The sequence below is a fragment of the Gigantopelta aegis genome, chromosome 11 (assembly GCF_016097555.1).
Source record: "Gigantopelta aegis isolate Gae_Host chromosome 11, Gae_host_genome, whole genome shotgun sequence".
Classification (NCBI taxonomy): Eukaryota; Metazoa; Mollusca; class Gastropoda; order Neomphalida; family Peltospiridae; genus Gigantopelta; species Gigantopelta aegis.
This window is the reverse complement of record NC_054709.1, coordinates 3,627,434-3,647,539: the sequence shown is the minus strand read 5'-3', so window position 1 is coordinate 3,647,539 and position 20,106 is coordinate 3,627,434. Positions and strand designations below refer to the sequence as shown.

The 20,106-nt window shown below is 41.1% G+C and overlaps 1 protein-coding gene across 1 annotated transcript in view; it reads right to left on the bottom strand.

The window, feature by feature from the left end:
• LOC121385343 (ferroxidase HEPHL1-like) overlaps positions 1 to 20,106 on the bottom strand; it is a 47,339-nt gene that overhangs the window by 13,410 nt on the left and 13,823 nt on the right. Inside the window, 10 exon segments of the mRNA XM_041515985.1 lie at positions 1,515 to 1,701; positions 2,396 to 2,601; positions 3,114 to 3,391; positions 4,134 to 4,350; positions 7,875 to 7,981; positions 10,029 to 10,356; positions 10,659 to 10,874; positions 11,758 to 11,848; positions 11,850 to 12,012; positions 12,895 to 12,988. Of these exon segments, the coding sequence (XP_041371919.1) occupies positions 1,515 to 1,701; positions 2,396 to 2,601; positions 3,114 to 3,391; positions 4,134 to 4,350; positions 7,875 to 7,981; positions 10,029 to 10,356; positions 10,659 to 10,874; positions 11,758 to 11,848; positions 11,850 to 12,012; positions 12,895 to 12,988 (1,887 nt within the window).

Genomic DNA, 20,106 nt, shown 5'->3' with positions numbered 1-20,106 from the left:
CAGAAACACGAACCTCTGACATAGATTTGTTGAATTGGCGTTCTTCTGCGCTTAAGTTGACACCTCGATAAGGGGCCAATAAGTGGGGCTAATAAGTGAGGCCAATAAGTGAGGCCTTAGAGGATACGCCGGGTCACCATACATGCTGTATACGTCTTCAAGTGTTATATATTCTTCCAGTTGTGGCAGTAATCCACTCAACTGTAGCATTCCTGCATCGTGTCGTTTTCATTCTATCGGACCATAGATGTTTGCTATCATGCCACTCAACCGTAACATTCCTGCATCGTGTCGTTTTCCTTCTATCGGACCATAGTGGTTTGCTATCATGCCACTCAACCGTAGCATTCCTGCATCGAGGTAGATGTGCTATCATGCCACTGGGTATGGTTACACTTTGAAACTTCAGACCATGTACCCTTTTATGACCATTGTAACGAAGCTTTTGATGTTTATGTGGACGACAAATCGGTCTAACAGTTCCATCAACAAATCCCCAGCATGTATCAAGGGGCGCCCCACAGCGGGATACAGCAGCAGCAAATACTTTAATCTGACCGGGTGATAACCATTCCTGATTCAAGGTGGATAACATGTGGTTTTTGTTGTCATAAATGGTATCCAAAACGGTGTTGAATATATTTGAAAGTTCGGCTATTGGTCTTCCAAAAACTGGACATGTATCAAAAAGTCTACTCGGGTACGCCAGGCGCCGAAGCAGAATGCACAGGGCTTCAATACCAGGGACAACTGTGCCATTGTTGCATATTAATTTTTCAGGAATGTTTAGTAGATTTGTCAAATTTGGGATATCGGTTCTTCATAACGAAACATAGACCAACATTCAGAATTTGCTAAAGAGTTTAAACAAAAATCTTTGCTGCATAGCAAATCGTGTTACTTATTTGATGATAGTAAATTATGGTAAAGGAAATGATCATCATCTTCACAGAGAAGTAATTCGGTTTCGTCCATATTGGAATAGTGAAAATCTGTCAGATTTTATTTGATCATTATCAAGAAAGCCAGTCCAATCATAACGTAGTTTTCATACACGTACGCGTACGGACAACATCATTTCTAAACAGTGTTTCTACAAGTTTATTGCGGGTACGTGTAATGTGACGTCACACGTACCCGTACACGTACACGTAATCAATCTAAACCTGTCTATTGTTTATGGATAAAAAAAAAATTCAAAATAAAGTATGACGTTTTAGTGTTAATATTAGCCTAAATGATTCACACCGTTTGCGGATGATTTCTTTTTTATATACCCCGATTAACGTAAACGAAATAACAGACAATACTTAAATGGATGGATGGATTGATCGATTGATCAATGAATGGATCGATGAATGGATTAACTGATCAACTGATGGATCACTGGGTGGGTGGGTGGGTGGATGGATCAATGGGTGGATGGATGGATCGATGTGTGGATGGATCGATGGATAGTTTAAAGGATGAACGAACAAACAATGAAAAAGGTGAAAATGGCGGCTCATACTAACCAAACATTATGTTGGAGAGTAAAAAATCTCTGTTTTTCTTGTCCACACTTGACGGATTCCCGGCAAACTTGTAAATGTTTTCGTCCAGATACCAGGACTCGTTTTCGTTGAAGTTCAAAAACAATATGAAAAACTCCCTAAAAGCTGGAAGGTGGCGTTTAGAATGAAGACCTCGCTTTTTGGTGTTCTGGAGAAGGAAGAAAAAAATGTGAGTCCAAAAACTGAATGACACCCCCCCCCCCCCCCCACCCCCACCCACACACACACACACGCTCACACACACACACACACACACACACACACAACACAAAGAAAACATTAATTATATTAGAATATGAATATGTTTCCTAATTTCAATATTATAGATCTGTAATTACTCTCTCTCTCTCTCTCTCTCTCTCTCTCTCTCTCTCTCTCTCTCTCTCTCTCTCTCTCTCTCTCTCTCTCTCTCTCTCTCTCTCTCTCTCTCTCTCTCTCTCTCTCTCTCTCTCTCTCTCTCGGTGTGTGTGTATGCATATATAATTACATTATCTGTTTCTGTCTGTCTGTATCTCTCTCACTCTCTGTCTCTCTCTCTGTCTGTATCTCGGTCTCTCTCTCACTGTCTCTCTCTCTCTCTCTCTCTCTCTCTCTCTCTCTCTCTCTCTCTCTCTCTCTCTCTCTCTCTCTCTCTCTCTCTCTCTCTCTCTAAAATTATCAATGTTTTGACAGTCTGTTTACTGAATTAACTGTATCATATCATAAAACAAAATGTCAAATGATAAAATACCTGCGTTCGTTTTGTGCTTCAGTATATTTGGAAATGTAAACTAAAAACAAGACAATCAAATATAGCAAACAGATTGGGTTTTTTTTTACAGAACCGCATGTGTAATTATTACCCAGGTTCTGGAATAGCCCTTCTTGCAGACGAGTATCGGTCCAACTAGACCGGTGTTCAGATCTTTGACGTGGTCCACCGCCGACTGGTAAGTCTGGACGACGCAGTCTGGGTCAGCGTCGGTTGGGGCGGTCGCCGGGGCCGGTAGTTGGAACGTGTACTCGACGGTCTCACCTGGCTGAGCCGTCTTACCTGTAAACTGGCCAGCTGAAAAACAAATGGAATATTTTGTTTTACGACACCACAAACTATTTTTTAATATTTTGAAAGAAAGAAAGAAATGTTTTAACGACGCACTCAACACATTTTATTTACGGTTATACGGCGTCAGATATATGGTTAAGGACCACATAGATTTTGAGAGGAAACCCGCTGTCGCCACTACATGGGCTACTCTTCCGATTGGCAGCAAGGGATCTTTTATTTGCACTTTCCACAGGCAGGATAGCACAAACCATGGCCTTTGTTGAAGCAGGTATGGATCACTGGTCGGTGCAAGTGGTTTACACCTATCCATTGAGCCTTGCGGAGCACTCACTCAGGGTTTGGAGTCGGTATCTGGATTAAAAATACCATGCCTCGACTGGGATCCGAACCCAGTACCTACCAGCCTGTAGACTTTACACCTACCCACTGAGTCGTTAAAACTCGCTCTGGGTGTGTGCCGGGGAAACTGGGATACGAACCCACTACCTACGAGACCGGCAATTAGTTCTTACTATATGCGTCTTTGTACACCAGCCCCTCGTTTTCTTTCGTCATCGTCAGCCCGGTCGGCCAAAAGGAGTACTCCCTGTCTGCGTTGTTGCGAAAGACCACGCGGACGGTGTCGCCCACGTTGCCGCGGATCACCGGCCCGAGGATGGCGAGGTGGTGCTGTTCGGGCGACCGTGGTTTCCTCCTGGTGAACGAGCCGTCGGTGTACTCCACGAACACGGCCTTCACGTATTTCCCGCCAATTCGGTCGTCTGCTTTTTTGAAAAACGTGGCGCCCTGACTGCAATAGAAGGGGGGGGGGGGGGGAGAGAAAAGTTAAGGACAGGTCATTTCTTATATGTGGGTGCTGTCGGGTTTCTTTCTGTAGTATGTGTATTAGTGATTAATATGTGGATTCTTTTTAATCTAGGAACTTGAAAATGATCGATGTAAAAGTATCTGACGTCAAACATGGGATTGTTGTGGTATTAGAGCGGGAATCTTTGATTACTCTTTGGTGGGCAGCGATTGTCCAAAATTTGCATAGCTTGGTCTCTGACTGTAATGAGAGCGTATAACCTTCCAAATGTCCGTCTAACTCTCTTACAGAGTACTCGAGCTATATTGTATGTATGTATGTATATGTATGTATGTATGTATGTATGTATGTATGTATGTATGTATATAACGAACTGACTAACAGACACACAGATAGATATATCGGCCCCTGCGTGTGCTGTAACCTCACCGTGGTGCAGGGGTGTAACATTCTCTTTGAGAATGGCCAATACAGCACAAAATTGAAGTTTTGAGTAAAATTCAGTATCCGTAAAATTCTGTGATATTTGTGTTTTGCACAGTTCTTTACACTGTTTTTGCTTAAGTCTTGAATTTGTATATTGATGTTAATCATCACTTTATTTATTTGCATTACCATAGTTCGACACCCAATAGCCGATGTATTTTTCGTGCTGGGGTGTCGTTAAACATTCATTCATTCATTCATTCAGATATATCGGTGAGATGAGATATTGGAACATTACTTGTCAGGATCTGTCAAGTTTCCACCAAAAAACTTGTTTTCTCCGGAAGGGGCGTAATCCCAGATGACCTTTTCGGCTGCCAGGTAGTACGTCCTCGTGGCCGGTTGCAGCAGTGCCGATCTGTCGTACAGGTGCAACCAAGATGGCGGATTTAGGTGCGATAGTCTGTTGTCTACGAATCTCCCGGGGAAAACGTGAACGTAGGCGCTTGTACCTCCTGAAATAAAAATAAAATAAAATATTAAAATACTGCGAAATTCCAGGGCTTTTAGAGTATGGTAGCCCCAGTCCCATGGCTAGTGATATTCGATTTTGGGCTAGTAAATAACTACCATTGCCATGCCCGACGGCTAGCAAAAAAAGAGTAAAATGTTGCAGTTAAGTCTATTTTGTAAATATGAATATCCTGACTCCACCCCAATCCCCAATGTTAGTGTTTTTTTGCGCTACCTCCCTCATTAGGTGACATATCTGATTATTACTATTATTTCGTAAACTGGTATTAACTTAAAGTAAGGTATGGCTAGTGAATTTTTAATCGTTGCTAGTACATTTTTACAATCACAGATCCCAAGGCTAGTGGATTTCAAAACAAAATTCTAGAAGGCCTGGAAATTCATTATTTAATGTGTGCAATAATTTTCGGGGTTTTGCTAAAAAAAGAGAGAGAGAGAAAGAGAGAGAAGGAAGGAAGAAAATGTTTTATTTAACGACGCACTCAATACATTTTATTAACGGTTATATGGGATACTCTTTCCGATTAGCAGCAAGGGATCTTTGATATGCATCATCCCACAGACAGGATAGTACATACCACAGCCTTTGTTACACCAGTTGTGGAGCACTGGCTGGAACGAGAAATAGCCCAATGGGCCCACCGACGGGGATCGATCCTAGATCGATCGTGCATCAGGCGACCGCTGTACCACTAAGCTAAGTTCCGCCCAGAGAGAGAGAGAGAGAGAGAGAGAGAGAGAGAGAGAGAGAGAGAGAGAGAGAGATAGAGAGAGACTATTTCGTTGTGTACTCCGATTCGTAGCTCGGGTCACCTCTAGCCCTCCCCTGATTGATATGTTGTCGGGTAGGGCTAGAGAGGACAGTGTAATCCTTTGTCAATTGCCCGACGATCAAATGGTCGCCAGCTACTGTGCCTAAAATACACATTTGTTCCTGAATCTGATGCCACAGAGCTTTAGTTTGATTATTCCCGAGTCCAGTCAAGACATTAAACTTACACGTTGTTAACCAGTACCAACGTGCCACGTGGGCACACCCTTCGTAGGTGGAAAATTACAAGGTTCTATGCGCACAAAACCTCATTTTGAGCAATCGCCACTTGAAGTTTGGAGCTGCCATATCTGAGTCATAGAGAGGTCTTTGCAATAGCTTTAATGTAACAACTGTGCCGTACAATACCATATTCTAGGACTGTTTACTATGTAGATAATTTTATTTTCTATCAAATAGGATGGATAACTTATTGTTGGAAAAATTGCAGAGAGAACCGTGTAATTCTCAGGCCACAACTGGGCTCTACGTCACAAGAGAGTAAAAGTTTTGCTTTATTTAACGACGCCACTAGAGCACATTGATTTTTTTATCTTATCATCGGCTATTGGACGTCAAACATATGGTCATTCTGACACTGTTTTTTAGAGGACCCCCCCCCCCCCCCCCCCCCCACACACGTCGCCACATAGGCTACTCTTTTACGAAAGGCCATGGCCTTTGTTGAACAAGTTATGGATCACTGGTCGGTGCAAGTGGTTTACACCTACCCATTGAGCCTTGCGGAGCACTCACTCAGGGTTTGGAGTCGGTATCTGGATTAAAAATCCCATGCCTCGACTGGGATCCGAACCCAGTACCTACCAGCCTGTAGACCGATGGCCTGCCACGACGCCACCGAGGCCGGTCTTATACCCTATAATGTCATGAACAAAGCATGCTTTTTGATTTTCACGAGGCTCTCTTACTTGACAATCCCATGACATTTTCCTATGGTATGTTTTGATGACATGCTTCAACCGTAAATGCGAAAACTGTTACAAGGGACGATTTGCTTCAAATTACGCCCATTACATTACATGCAGGTGAAAAATCTAACTTTTCAATTGATTTTTAGCCTCTTTAAAAAACTTGCGTTTCTTTTGCTGTTGAGTATATTTTTTCTGGCTTTAAATGTGTGTTTAAAAAAAAAATTAGGTTGCCTTTTTCATGAGCTGAAGTTAAAGTTTGTTTTGTTTAACGACACCAGTAGAGCACATTGATTTATTGCAAGTAATTTTCGGCTATTGGATGTCAAACATTTGATAATTTTTATACATAGTCTCATAGAGGAAACCCGCTACATTTTTCCATTAGTAGGAAGGGATCTTTTATATGCACCATCCCATAGACAGGATAGCACGTACCACGTCCTTTATTAAACCAGTCGTGGTGCACTGGCTGGAACGAGAAAGGAGGGGGAGGTGTAGGCTGATTTTAGTCAAAATAACCGAAACTGCCCAAATCTGGATAACAACCTTTATTCATATTAGAATTAATGCCAAACTGGTCGGTGCAAGTGGTTTACACCTACCCATTGAGCCTTGCGGAGCACTCACTCAGGGTTTGGAGTCGGTATCTGGATAACTGGGATCTGAACCCAGTACCTACCAGCCTGTAGACCGATGGCCTAACCACGACGCTACCGAGGCCGGTTTATACAGACGGCTGCAGTAAACGCTTCACAAAAAATATAAACTATATAATATATATACACGAGAGCACCAGCAGTCCGACCGGGGTCGGTAGCTGGGTGGGAGGGTTGCTATTGAATTTGAATATTCCGTAGGATTGAGCCAAAAAGAAAGGATGCGCGGTTTTAATGGAGGAATTTAGGCGCGTTTCTTTTAATGGTTCGCCGAAAAATAAATGTGATCTACGTATAATTTTGAACTTAGTATGCTCGAGAGTAGCTCGTTGTAGGAACCTAGCCTAGTAATGGCTGGTGTGTGTGTGTGTGGGGGGGGGGGGGGGGGGGGGGGGGTTGTCTCCCTAGGATGTCCCAGTAGTGGTCAAGCCCATATTTTCGAAGCAATCTTATCCTACGAAATCGTAAAATAATCTTAAGCTATGACGTCACTATGGCGTGTGTTGTAGAATGTTAAAAAACGTGCACATTCAGAACAAGCTGTTGTAGCGCATGTCTGACCTAGGCACAGGTGCCGGCCTCGTGAAGTGCGTGGTGGAGTGGAGTAATGTTTAACGTGCACATTCAGAGCAAGCTGTTGTAGCGCACGCCTGTCTTGGGCACAGGTACCGGCATCAGCCGGTTTCTCTGTCCAGGACAGAAAAGGTGTGTGTGGGGGGGGGGGGGGGGGGGCGTAGGAGAAGGGACCGCATGCACTGGCAGGTGCAAGGCAACACCAGCAGCCCGACCGTGGTCGGTAACAGGCGGATGGTCGTTTGGTGCTATGGATTTGGAGTGACCCGTAGGATTTAGTCCAAAGAGAAAGGGTGCGCATTTTGATGAAGGAAATTAGGCGCAATTTGGAACGGTCGATCTAATAGAAAAGAATTGGGAGCTACGGGTAGGTTTGGATATTAGTAGGCCGAGAATAGCTCAGCGATTAAGACCCGGACCGGAGTTGGTATGTCTCCCTAGGTTGTCCGCAGGGCCCTTAAAAGGGCCTGAACTGTTCAGTTCGTAAAAGTGCGTGTGTACATACAACTTATAAAGACATTCATATAACTTACTGACGTAATTAGTGGTCACGTGACTGGACATTAGAAATGCCCCAGTGTTCACTGGAAACATCTCCACTGTTAAACTGGAACCCACGAGCCAGGATATACAATTCAATCTGAAACGAAATTAAACGGAATGTTCATTAACATCTGCCCAGCAGACGATAAACAGATATATAAAACATCACCACATCCGTCCCCCTCCCCTATGATAATATATATATATATATATATATATATAGAGAGAGAGAGAGAGAGAGAGAGAGAGAGAGAGAGAGAGAGAGAGAGAGAGAGAGAGAGAGAGAGAGAGAGAGAGAGACGCACACATACACACACATACACACACACACACACATACATACATGAAAAAGAAAAACCAAGAAATCCTTGAAATTTATGACAGCAGTTAGCAGTTTCATCACAATAACACACAACACAAAACAAAAAAACGGTAAAAAATTTGATGGAATTTTTTACTTTACCATGTATTTACTCAAATGTTATTACAACTGCCTCGTACCTATTGTAAATTTTCACAGTAATTTACGACGATAGTAAGCTACGCTGCGTCGTGGAACGGGGGGGGGGGGGGGGGCGATGGTAGAACAATGGTAAGGAGGCGATAGTAGGTATTTACGGCGATAGTAGGTATTTACGGCGATAGTAGTGCTAAGATCGCTTCGTGGAACGGGGCCAGGTCAGAGACAGATTGTATAGGCAATAAATAGAGGCTATTTCATGGGGTTTTTCGAATACGATTTTTATGTCAACAAGTGATGTGTGAAAACCGTATTTTCACGAATTGCGAAGCAATGAGTGAAAATATGGTTTTCACACATCACGAGTTGACATAAAAATCGTATTCGGAAAAACACCATGAAATGGTCTATTTATTATATACATATTTCCTAATTTTTGACAATATCTTTCGCTGGTTTCTAATTTCTAATAAATATACAAGTTTTGTATTGTTATCGCAAAAGTTATTTGTATTTACTGTACTTAAACAAATGATTTAAGGCATGTTTATTGAAAATCTAGTCTGAAATACTCTAGTCGAGTCGGGCTTATGTCACGTGACCTATATATTTGGTCACTGACTGATTTATCTAGTCATCATATCTTGCCAATGTATACAGTGATTGCGGGATATATATATATATGTGTGTATACGCATGTGTATATATATATATATATATATAATATATATATATATATATATATATATATTATATAGATATATATGATATATATTATATATACTAGTGTCATCATATCAATGTATACAGTGACTGCTGGATATATATACTTTATAATATATATTATATATATGATATAAAATATATATATATATATATATATATGGCCCAGTGACGTCAAAGTCAGAATACGGTTACTCTATTAACGTGCCTATATCCAAAAGAGGTTCAGGCACATTCACAATAAGCAGCGTGTTAGCAACGACCTAATAGACTGGTAGTCCAGTGTTGTTTTGTTAACTTGCGCAAGGGCGGATAACTACACTTCCACATTACACTGGCATAGCTGTTACATGTGTGAACGCTCGTCATTTCACACCAAAAGTGTTTTAGTAGTTTAACAAGTTTAATTTCTGTAACTGTGAACAGAACTTTTAATTCAACTCATTGGTCTGCGCTTTATGATCACAGACAGGTTTCACGCCCGTATCTCGAAAAGTGAATATGCCCATTAGGTAACAAACCAACTAAAGGACGTACAGATATGGATAGTAGATGGATAGATGGACAGGCTGATGTAAATAAAAAAAAAAAAAAAAAAAAATAAAATGAATGAATAAATAAATAAATAAATAAATAAATAAAATGAATGAATGAATGAATGAATGAATAAATAAATAAATAAATAAATAAATAAATAAATAAATAAAAATGAATAAATAAATAAATAAAAATAGCATAATTCAATAAATAAATAAATAATAAAAACAAAATAAATAAATAAAAACATAATTAAATAATAAATAATAATAAAATATAATAAAGTGAGTAAATAAATAAATAATATAAATAAATATAAAAATAAACAAACAATTAAATAAATAAATAAATATATATATAAATAAATGAAATATCATATTATATTGTAGCGCAACTCCTAATTTAAGTGTCGTCAGCTCACTACCTATGGTTTCTGATGGTCAGCGGAATTCCACTGATGTACATGTTCTTCACGCCGGTGTACAAACTAAACAGGTGGATCGTCACTTGTTCGTACGCAAAAAACGCCACACCGGGAAGATTTCCGTACGAACGGCCATTGATGCTTGACATTTTGTTGCTTTCCACAAAATCGTCGTCTTTAGACGCCAGGAGTTCAGAACACGCCGTGACGTTACCGCAACGTTTGACGTTTTCCTCCGCAAGCCAGCTGACATTCTCATCAAAATAGTCCATGTAGAAAATGTACTCCAACCCTACGTCATTTCTTTCCCCGTCCTTTGTAAGAATACCTTAAATTATATATTATAAAAATAAATTACAACAACAAAATCCATAATCCAAGCACAACTATTTTGGATTATAATCTATAATAATTTCATTTTATTATCTATCACTGTTTTGATGTGTTAAATTAAATACTTTGACCCCCAAAAAGGGATATTTTGACATCTAAATCATCTTCATACGACAACAACAACAATAACAACAATAATAAATTAATTAATTAATGAATTAGTTAATTAATTAATTAACAACAATAAATAGATAAATAAATAATATCAGTGATGCACAGAAAAAAAGCAAACTAAACCTTTTTTGCACGTGAACAGCATTCCGACAAGCCCGGTTGCGATATCGGTTTCCGATATCACGTGGGAGTGATATGGCCACGGCAAACAGTTATTGTCATCGTCGGTGGGCGCGAAGTTATCTCCCCTGACGAGCCACTTGTAAATGTACACCTCCCCCGGTGGAATCCCATCGTCAACCTTGTCGGCGCCACTGGTGTTGTCTAAATACAGAGCGCCTGAAAATGCAAAGGAAAGGAAGGTGTGTTTAACACAAAGGCATGTTTTCCTTACCACCAACCCCCCCCCCCCCCCCCCCCCCCACACTCACACTCCCGTAACAGATTTTACTAATATGTGTTACGGTTAGCAGGTACGGCGGAAGCAAGTAGACATTGGGGTGCTGACTGACATCGAGAGTGCAAAGCTAAGTTTCTAGGGGTATTAGGGGTAGGGGTATTATCTCTCGTACAGTTTTGAAAACTAGATGTTCTAAAATACAATTTCCTGCATTCTACAAGTAAAGGGCGGGGCGTAGCCCAGTGGTAAAGTGCTCGCTTGATGCGCGTCGGTGGGTCCATTGGGCTATTTCTCGCTCCAGCCAGTGCACCACGACTGGTTCATCAAAGACCGTGGTGTGTGCTATCCTGTCTATGGGATGGTGTATATAAAAGATCCCTTGCTGCTAATCGAAAATAGCCCATGAAGTGGCACTCGACACATTTTATTTACGGTTATATGGCGTCAGACATATGGTTAAGGACCACACATATATTGAGAGAGGAAACCCGCTGTCGCCACTTCATGAGCTACTCTTTTTGATTGGCAGCAAGGGATATTTTATATGCACCATCCCATAGACAGGATAGCACATACCACGGCCTTTGATGTACCAGTCGTGGTGCACTGGCTTGAGCGAGAAATAGCCCAATAGGCCCACTGACGGGGATCCATCCCAAACTGACCGCGCATCAATCGAGCGCTTTACCACTGGGCTATGTCCCGCTCAGCTTGATTGATAAATGCACAACCGATAGCTGCTCTCGTGTGCGGTAGCCTTAAGGATTCTCGGACAAGCCTCCGTTTACGCCGGATCGCAGCACTTTACATGTTCGTGCTTACCTTCTGCATCTTTGTCGTACTGGACGCCGTGCGGATGGATGGAGTAGTTTCGACCCGATATGAACGCCATATTCTTGAGGTGTACCATGATGGGTGTCCCCCACCTCGGCCCTAATGATGGGTCCCAGGATACCCATCCATTCGGGCTGCGGAACCCCGACAGAGAACGTGTGGTCCGTGAACCGCCGGAATATGGTTTTGGCGTAAACCTTTCCGATACGGTCCGGCCCATTTGGCAACCGTTCGTCCGCGTGTCTGCATTAAATATGGAATAAAGTAAAACAAAAATGAATTGCGAATATATCCAGTGCCAGCTCAGGTTATCAGTTGCTAAGCTAATATCAATACAAATACAGGTTATAGATGGATAGATAGACACAATAACAGACATAGAGAGAGAGAGAGAGAGAGAGAGAGAGAGAGAGAGAGAGAGAGAGAGAGAGAGAGAGAGAGAGAGAGAGAGAGAGAGAGAGAGAGAGAGAGAGAGAGAGAGAGAGAGAGAGAGAGAGAGAGGGGGGGGGGGGGGGGCAGTGAGATAGACAGACAACCTGATAGAGAGAATGAGAATGAGACAGTGAGTGACAGAAAGACCGAGAGAGGGAGCGAATGAGAGAAATATACAAACACAGATTGAGCCAAAAAGAAAGGGTGCGACTTTTTGATGAAGGAATTTAGGCGCATTTTGGAACGGTAGGTCTAAAGGAAAAGGTCACGATATATATAAATAGGCACCATTTTTTAATATGATCGTTCATTTGCAAATTTATATAATTTGTGATATTATTTTTCTATCATATAATAATCCTTTCATGGCTAGAAGACCAGAAAACGATAGTTAGGTGTTAGCTACACGAGCATTACATATAGAGAGAGCACATTGGTTAATTAATCATCGCCCATTGGAAACCAGCAACTGTTTTTTAATTAGCAGCAAGGGATCTTTTGTGTGACTTTCCCACTGATAGGAAAGCACATACCACGGCCTTTGACCAGTTGTGGTGCAAATGTTGGAACGAGAAAAACAGCTGAATGGATCGACCAATGTGGTTCGATCCTGCGACGCAACCAACTAAGGCGAGCGCTCAACCGACTGAGCCCCCTTTAGTTGAAGTGTCTATTAATGACATAGTAACTTACGGGTCATCGTTGACGATGTTTCCCAAGGGGGCGAAATCCCAGTTTACGTCCACGACACTGATGTAGTAGTGTCTTGTTATTCCACCAGAAGGAGCTGCGAATGTGGTAGAAATATTTATTATATAACATTTAGTGAAATATCTTAAAATATCAGTGAAATAAAAGTGTTATCAGCCATTCAGTGACGATAACACAGTTTAGAGTGAACATTTCACTATTTCACTCTAAAATGTGTTATCGTCACTGTAGAAAGTGGTATCTTCACTGTATGAAAGCCGGAACTATTTTGCTGATGTCATTTTAAAAATAAAGGTAAATTGTTAAAAGTTATACAATAAATAGAAAAGTTCATGGTTTTTGTCAAATATGATTTATATCTCATCTCGTGAAGTGTGCAATCATATCACAAGCGCGACTCGTGAGATATGATTGCAAACTTCACTCGATGAGATATAAATCATATTTGACCAAAAACAGGAAATATCCTTGTCACGGGGATCCTATAATACCCGTAACTGAATAAAACAACGATTATCCAAATATCTCTCCTAACTGTATATCTATTAGATATCTCTGTATCGGGCAGTGTATACCCGAGTGGCTCGTCTCTTGGTATAATCAGAGATAAGATCGTATATATAAAGTATATGTAATATAGCACGTTTAGTTCACTAGAAAACACAACAAAAACACAATACACTTTGGAATCTGTATTAATACTACGCTGACAAATGTACTGCCGCAGTAGTTAATTAAACAACAACAAATAATAACAACCCAGAACTGATCACTTAATTAGTTAATCTCTAGGTGTCTAGTTTATACAATATTCTAATCACTTCACCGTGACACAACACCCACACGTGTTATAATTGAGAAACGCTTCCAGGGGAACTTAATTAATAAAGGAATTACAACTCTATTCCTAACTGGTTAATTTTTAATTAACCCTTAACTACTCATTCAGTAACCTTGTAATAGAGACTTAATACTGGTACCTATCACAATAAAGACAATAACCTACAGTTTACCTAGGTCCTCTAGGATGACTGGTTAAGCTTTAATAATTTTAGACAGTGAAGCCTACAATTTACTTCGTCAGTTTACCGGAAACACTGTCCAAATAATATTGGTATAATACAGTATTAAAATATTTAAAGTCACATCAATCACATCAAGGTTATACAACAGAGCAGAAATAATATTTACCAAGTCCAAACGGACTAACGTTCCCTGGAAGCGTTCCAATATGTTTCTCCCTGATATCTCTAAAACCCTAGCTATATATTATAAAAATCCGAATATCGCCTGGGGACACATCGCGGTACCGAATACCTACAAGTGATATTTCCACAGCGACCAAGACGGCAATTTTCTCTTAGATGGCCAGACTTACTGTCGCCTAGTCGCCACAATCATAGTCGTAAAAACCGCACTCGCGGAGGTATTACGTAACTACTGGCAACATGGCCTCCGCACCTGCTCTGGGTGTGTATTAGAGGGTACGGTCGCGCGGAGGTATTACGTAACAAAGTGCCCAGCTGGTCTAAGTGCATATTGGGACTGCACACGGCCCTCTAAAACAATTAATATCGCCACAGGCGAAAAGAAATTAAGAGCATGTTCCGTCACACACACCCACCTCAAAAAGGATATTTCCTCTACTCTAGGAATAGGAAAATATACTAAATTAAAACAAATGTGCGTTAACCGACGCATCCGGGCATTTATAACACATAGCAATAAGGTGACTACCAGTAATCACACTGAGTCTCTGAGTCCCTGGTATACAATAAAATATATAAAAACAAAACAGAAATCAAGAATGTCAACACATTATCATAACGTTCAACTTCGAGACAGGGCATCAGCGATTACATTGGATGTGCCCTTGATATGTTCAATGGTAATTGGGAATTCCTGCAGAAGAAGACTCCATCTCAAATCTCTCTGGTTGGTGGCTTTCATTCTGTGAATGAAGGTAAGCGGATTATGACCAGTAAAGACCACCACTTGATGCACTGCCGATTTCACGTAGATCTGAAAATGCTTCAGAAATTGTACCATGGCCAAAGCTTCCTTCTCTATAGTGGAATAGTTCACCTGGTGTTTGTCAAATTTTTTGGAGAAGAAATTTACAGGATGGTCCAGTCTATTTTCGTCTTCCTGGAACAGCACAGCTCCAACTCCCACGTAACTGGCATCCACAGCCAGTTTGAAAGGCATTCGGTAGTCTGGCGCTGCCATCACGGAAGATGAGGAGAGCTCTGAGCATGGCTCAGTTGCTTTCTAGCTGGTCCGGACGCCTGCCGCCTCCTATCTCCAACTCTCTTATTCATTAATACTCCCTTGTCCATATCATAACCTGACCTCTGATCCTCCATCTCACCTTCAGTTAACAAAGTAGTTCGAGCTGCCAACAAATTTGGATCAGCCCCCTGCTCTAGGACTAACTCTTGTCTATTACAAGGTAAGGCCCCTCTATCAAACACAACTGGTTCATTTACCCTCTGCGGGAGATCAACAGGTTCCACCACATTTAGTTCCTCAGTTGACTTATCTACCATTTTACTGATAACCTCATCCACTCCAATTTCATGGCTCACACACGTATCAGACAAATCACAAATATCCTCTGGGTCTCGTGTTACCCTTCTGGCCATAGCCCTAGTCTTTACACACGCAGGATATCTAATCTCATCAACCTCACTCTCTTCTATTGGTAAAGGGCTGTCTTTAATTAACAATTGGTCACATTTCGGCTGACAACACTGACTAGTCAAATCATTACCCAACAAAACTCCTATGTTTTCAACAGGCAAGTCCTTTACAACACCCATAATGACTGGTCCCGTCACAAACTTCGAACACAAGAAAACGTTATGTAACCGGACAACCATTTTTTCTCCAGTAACCGAGGTTAAGGCCAAACTACGTCCTGTATCTGAATTCTCTATACCGGCTAAACACTTTGACGTTATAAGCGACTGTTTATACCCGGTATCTCGATAGATTGATATTGCCTTAGGACTCAATTCTTGTTTCACATCACAAACCATACCAGAGGACACATACGGGTTTACTTTCTCTGCCATGGGACTAACCATTAACTCTCTCGCTAACGGAGCTGACCTCACTAAACCGACCACTTGCGCATTATTCCGTTTCCTTTTAAAACAGTCCCCGACAAGATGGTTATCCTTTTTACAGTAACTGCAATGTGGACGAAAAGTTCGTGCATTGGCTGATAATGCAGGTTTATCCTTACTTTGCCCACCAGGTACATTCCTTGCCTGACTAACTGACCAACTAGAAGACTCTCCCCGATAGTTACTTTCCCGGGAAAAACCTGGCTGAAATTTCTTCTTATCACCCTGTTGTAAAGAGCTACCCTGTACTGCCTGAGCTTTGTGTATTAACACGTAATCATCTGCCACTATGCCTGCCTCCTCTATCTTTTTAACATCACGATCCTCTAAATGAATACGTAAGCTAACTGGTAATCCATTTTTAATGTCCTGTAAGATCAACAACTCCCGTAACTCGGTATATGACTCTACCTGATGAGAAACCACCCATTTATCAAACATCCCTGCCTTCTTAGCCACAAACTCACTATAAGACTGACCCTGCGTTTTTCTCAACTCGCTATACCGTAACCGATAATCCTCAGGTCGTAATTCATAAGCCCTCAACACTGCAGCCTTAACTAGGTCGTACTGACTTGCTCGCTCATCACTCATTGAATTATAAGCTACACTAGCCTTCCCCTTAAACTTAGACACGGCTAACAATGTCCACTTAGACTGCGGCCAATTTAGCTGCTTAGCGGCCCGTTCAAAACGTTGGAAGAACATATCTACCTCCTGGTCGTCAAATACAGGCACTGATCTATAAGCCTCCGACATGTTAAACCCATTTCCTGTCTCTCGTCTAACTTCTTCAGTATTCAACTTTAACTCATGTTCCACTTTTAATTTTGCTAATAGGAATTCTCTATCCCTAGCTCTCTCTCTCTCTCTCTCTCTCTCTCTCTCTCTCTCTCTCTCTCTCTCTCTCTCTCTCTCTCTCTCTCTCTCTCTCTCTCTCTCTCTCTCTCTCCATCTCTCTCTATATCCCTCTCTTCTCTTTCTCTCTCTCTCTCTCTCTCTCTCTCTCTCTCTCTCTCTCTCTCTCTCTCTCTCTCTCTCTCTCTCTCTCTCTCTCTATCTAATGCACGTTCTTCTCTTTCGTACTCAAGCTTTTTAAAAGCTAACTTTTGTTCATACTCAAGTCACTTATCTCTATCTCTGGAACAATCTCACTTTCTTCCATAACAGGCCTATCACCAAAAACATCCTGGATAATAATTGTCTTTATATCACCTAAGGTTTTTGCTGATTTTAAGTCAATTTCCCGTTCACTTGCGATTTCAACTAACTCGGCCTTACGTGCTCGCTTAATCTCCACTACACTGAGCGTAGGCCTATCCAGCAAATTCTTATCCATGTTTAGATATGACGCACTTATTATTAATTAATTTTCTAGTGAACAGCGTTGCTACTTCTGGTAATTTGTAAAAAATAATTTATAAAGCCCCCATTTACAAACAATACTTTTTAAATATGCATGTCCCGTTTCAGATCCGGGACGAGCGCCCCAATTTTCACTCCTGTCATGGGGATCCTATAATACCCGTAACTGAATAAAACAACGATTATCCAAATATCTCTCCTAACTGTATATCTGTTAAATCTCTCTGAATCGGGCAGTGAATACTCGAGTGGCTCGTCTCTGGGTATAATCAGAGATAAGATCTTATATATAAAGTATATGTAATATAGCACGTTTAGTTCACTAGAAAACACAACAAAAACACAATACACGTTGGAATCTGTATTAATACTACGCTGACAAATGTACTGCCGCAGTAGTTAATTAACAACAACAAATAATAACAACCCAGAACTGATCACTTAATTAGTTAATCTCTAGGTGTCTAGTTTACACAATATTCTAATCACTTCACCGTGACACAACACTCACACGTGTTATAACTAAGAAACGCTTGCAGGGGAACTTAATTAATAAAGGAATTACAACTCTATTCCTAACTGGTTAGTTTTTAATTAACCCTTAACTACTCATTCAGTAACCTTGTAATAGAGACTTAATACTGGTACCTATCACAATAAAGACAATAACCTACAGTGTACCTAGGTCCTCTATGATGACTGGTTAAGCTTTAATAATTTTAGACAGTGAAGCCTATAATTTACTTAGTCAGTTTACCGGAAACACTGTCCAAATAATATTGGTATAATACAGTATTAAAATATTTAAAGTCACATCAATCACATTAAGGTTATACAACAGAGCAGAAATAATATTTACCAAGTCCAAACGGACTAACGTTCCCTGGTAGCCTTCCAATATGTTTCTCCCGGATATCTCTAAAATCCTAGCTATTTATTATAAAACCGAATATCGCCTGGGGGCACATCGCGGTACCGAATACCTACAAGTGATATTTTCACAGCGACCAAGACGGCAATTTTCTCTTAGATGGCCAGACTTACTGTCGCCTAGTCGCCAAAATCACGGTTGTAAAAACCGCACTCGCGGAGGTATTACGTAACTACTGGCCACATGGCCTCCGCATCTGGTCTGGGTGTGTATTAGAGGGTACGGTCGCGCGGAGGTATTACGTAACAAAGTGCCCAGCTGGTCTAAGTGCATATTGGGACTGCACACGGCCCTCTAAAACAATTAATATCGCCACAGGCGAAAAGAAATTAAGAGCATGTTTCGTCACAATCCTCTATGTATATACGGTACAAAACGACATACCAAACATGAGGTACAAGATAATGTTTTGAAACATTTCCATGCCTAATATAATAATGTATAATATAATGTGTAGAGGTAACGGTAAACTGTGACGATGTACATAACAAGATATATACAAGCAAACCTGCTATAGTGGACACCTGCAGTACGCAGCTACCTAGGGGCGGGACGTAGCCAAGTCGTAAAGAGCTTGCCTGATGCGCGGTCGGTCTAGGATCGAATCCCCAAGGTGGGCTCATGGGGCTGTTTCTCGTTCCAGCCAGTGCACCACGACTGGTATATCCAAGGCCGTGTTATGTGCTATCCTGTCAGTGGGATGGTGCATATGAAAGATGCCTTGCTAATAATGACAACAGTGTAGCGGGTTTCCTCTCTAAGACTATACTAGTATGTAAAAAAAATACCACATGTTTGACATCCAATGGCCGATGATTAATAAATCAATGTGCTCTAGTGGTGTCGTCAAACATAACAAACTGACTTTATGAAGCCACCTGTGTTGAGGCCACATGTTGATATTCCGAAATCATCTAATATAGTAGCCCTGGTTTTTTTTTTAAAGATTGTTTTGTTTAACGACACCACTAGAGCACATTGATTTATTAATCATCGGCTACTGGATGTCAAACATTTGGTAATTTTGACATGTAGTCTTAGAGAGGATACCCGCTACATTTTCCCTTTAGTAGCAAGGGATCTTTTATATGCCCCATCCCACAGACAGGATAACACATGCCACGGATTTTGAAATACCAGTCCTGATGCACTGGTTGGAACGAGAAATAACCCAACAGGCCCACCAACGGGGATCGATCCTAAATCGACCGCGCATCAAGCGAGGGCCTTACCACTGAGCTACGTCCCGCCCCTGACCCGTATTAAGCGGCTACCTGTCTTAAAAGGACACTTATTGATAACCGCGGATGCTAAACACAGGTTTTATAGTTTCTATATATTCAATGTGTTTCTGGTTGGCTAATGTTTGTAGTAGTCAAAACTAGATTTTGTTTCCGAATACTTATTTCGTACGTAAGAAAAAATATATAATTTATTAGGAAATAATAAGCTTTTAAAAATGTCATGACGATCAGGAAAATTGGACACAGAGACAAGAATAAGAAGAGGAACATTTATTTGCAGTGTAATTTAGTCGTTGAAAGGCTTTATTTTCATATCATTTCAGCTTATTTTCGTGCTTATATCCCATTAAGGTTCAAAGACGCTGTCCTGGACACACATCTTTCCTATCTGGGCTGTCTGTCCAGGACAGTGGGTTAGTTGTTAGTTGTTTAGGGTGTTGTGGTATTACACCTACCCATTGAACCCGTAAGAACTCGCTCTGGGTTGGAGCCGGTACTGGGCTGCGAACCCTGTACCTACCAG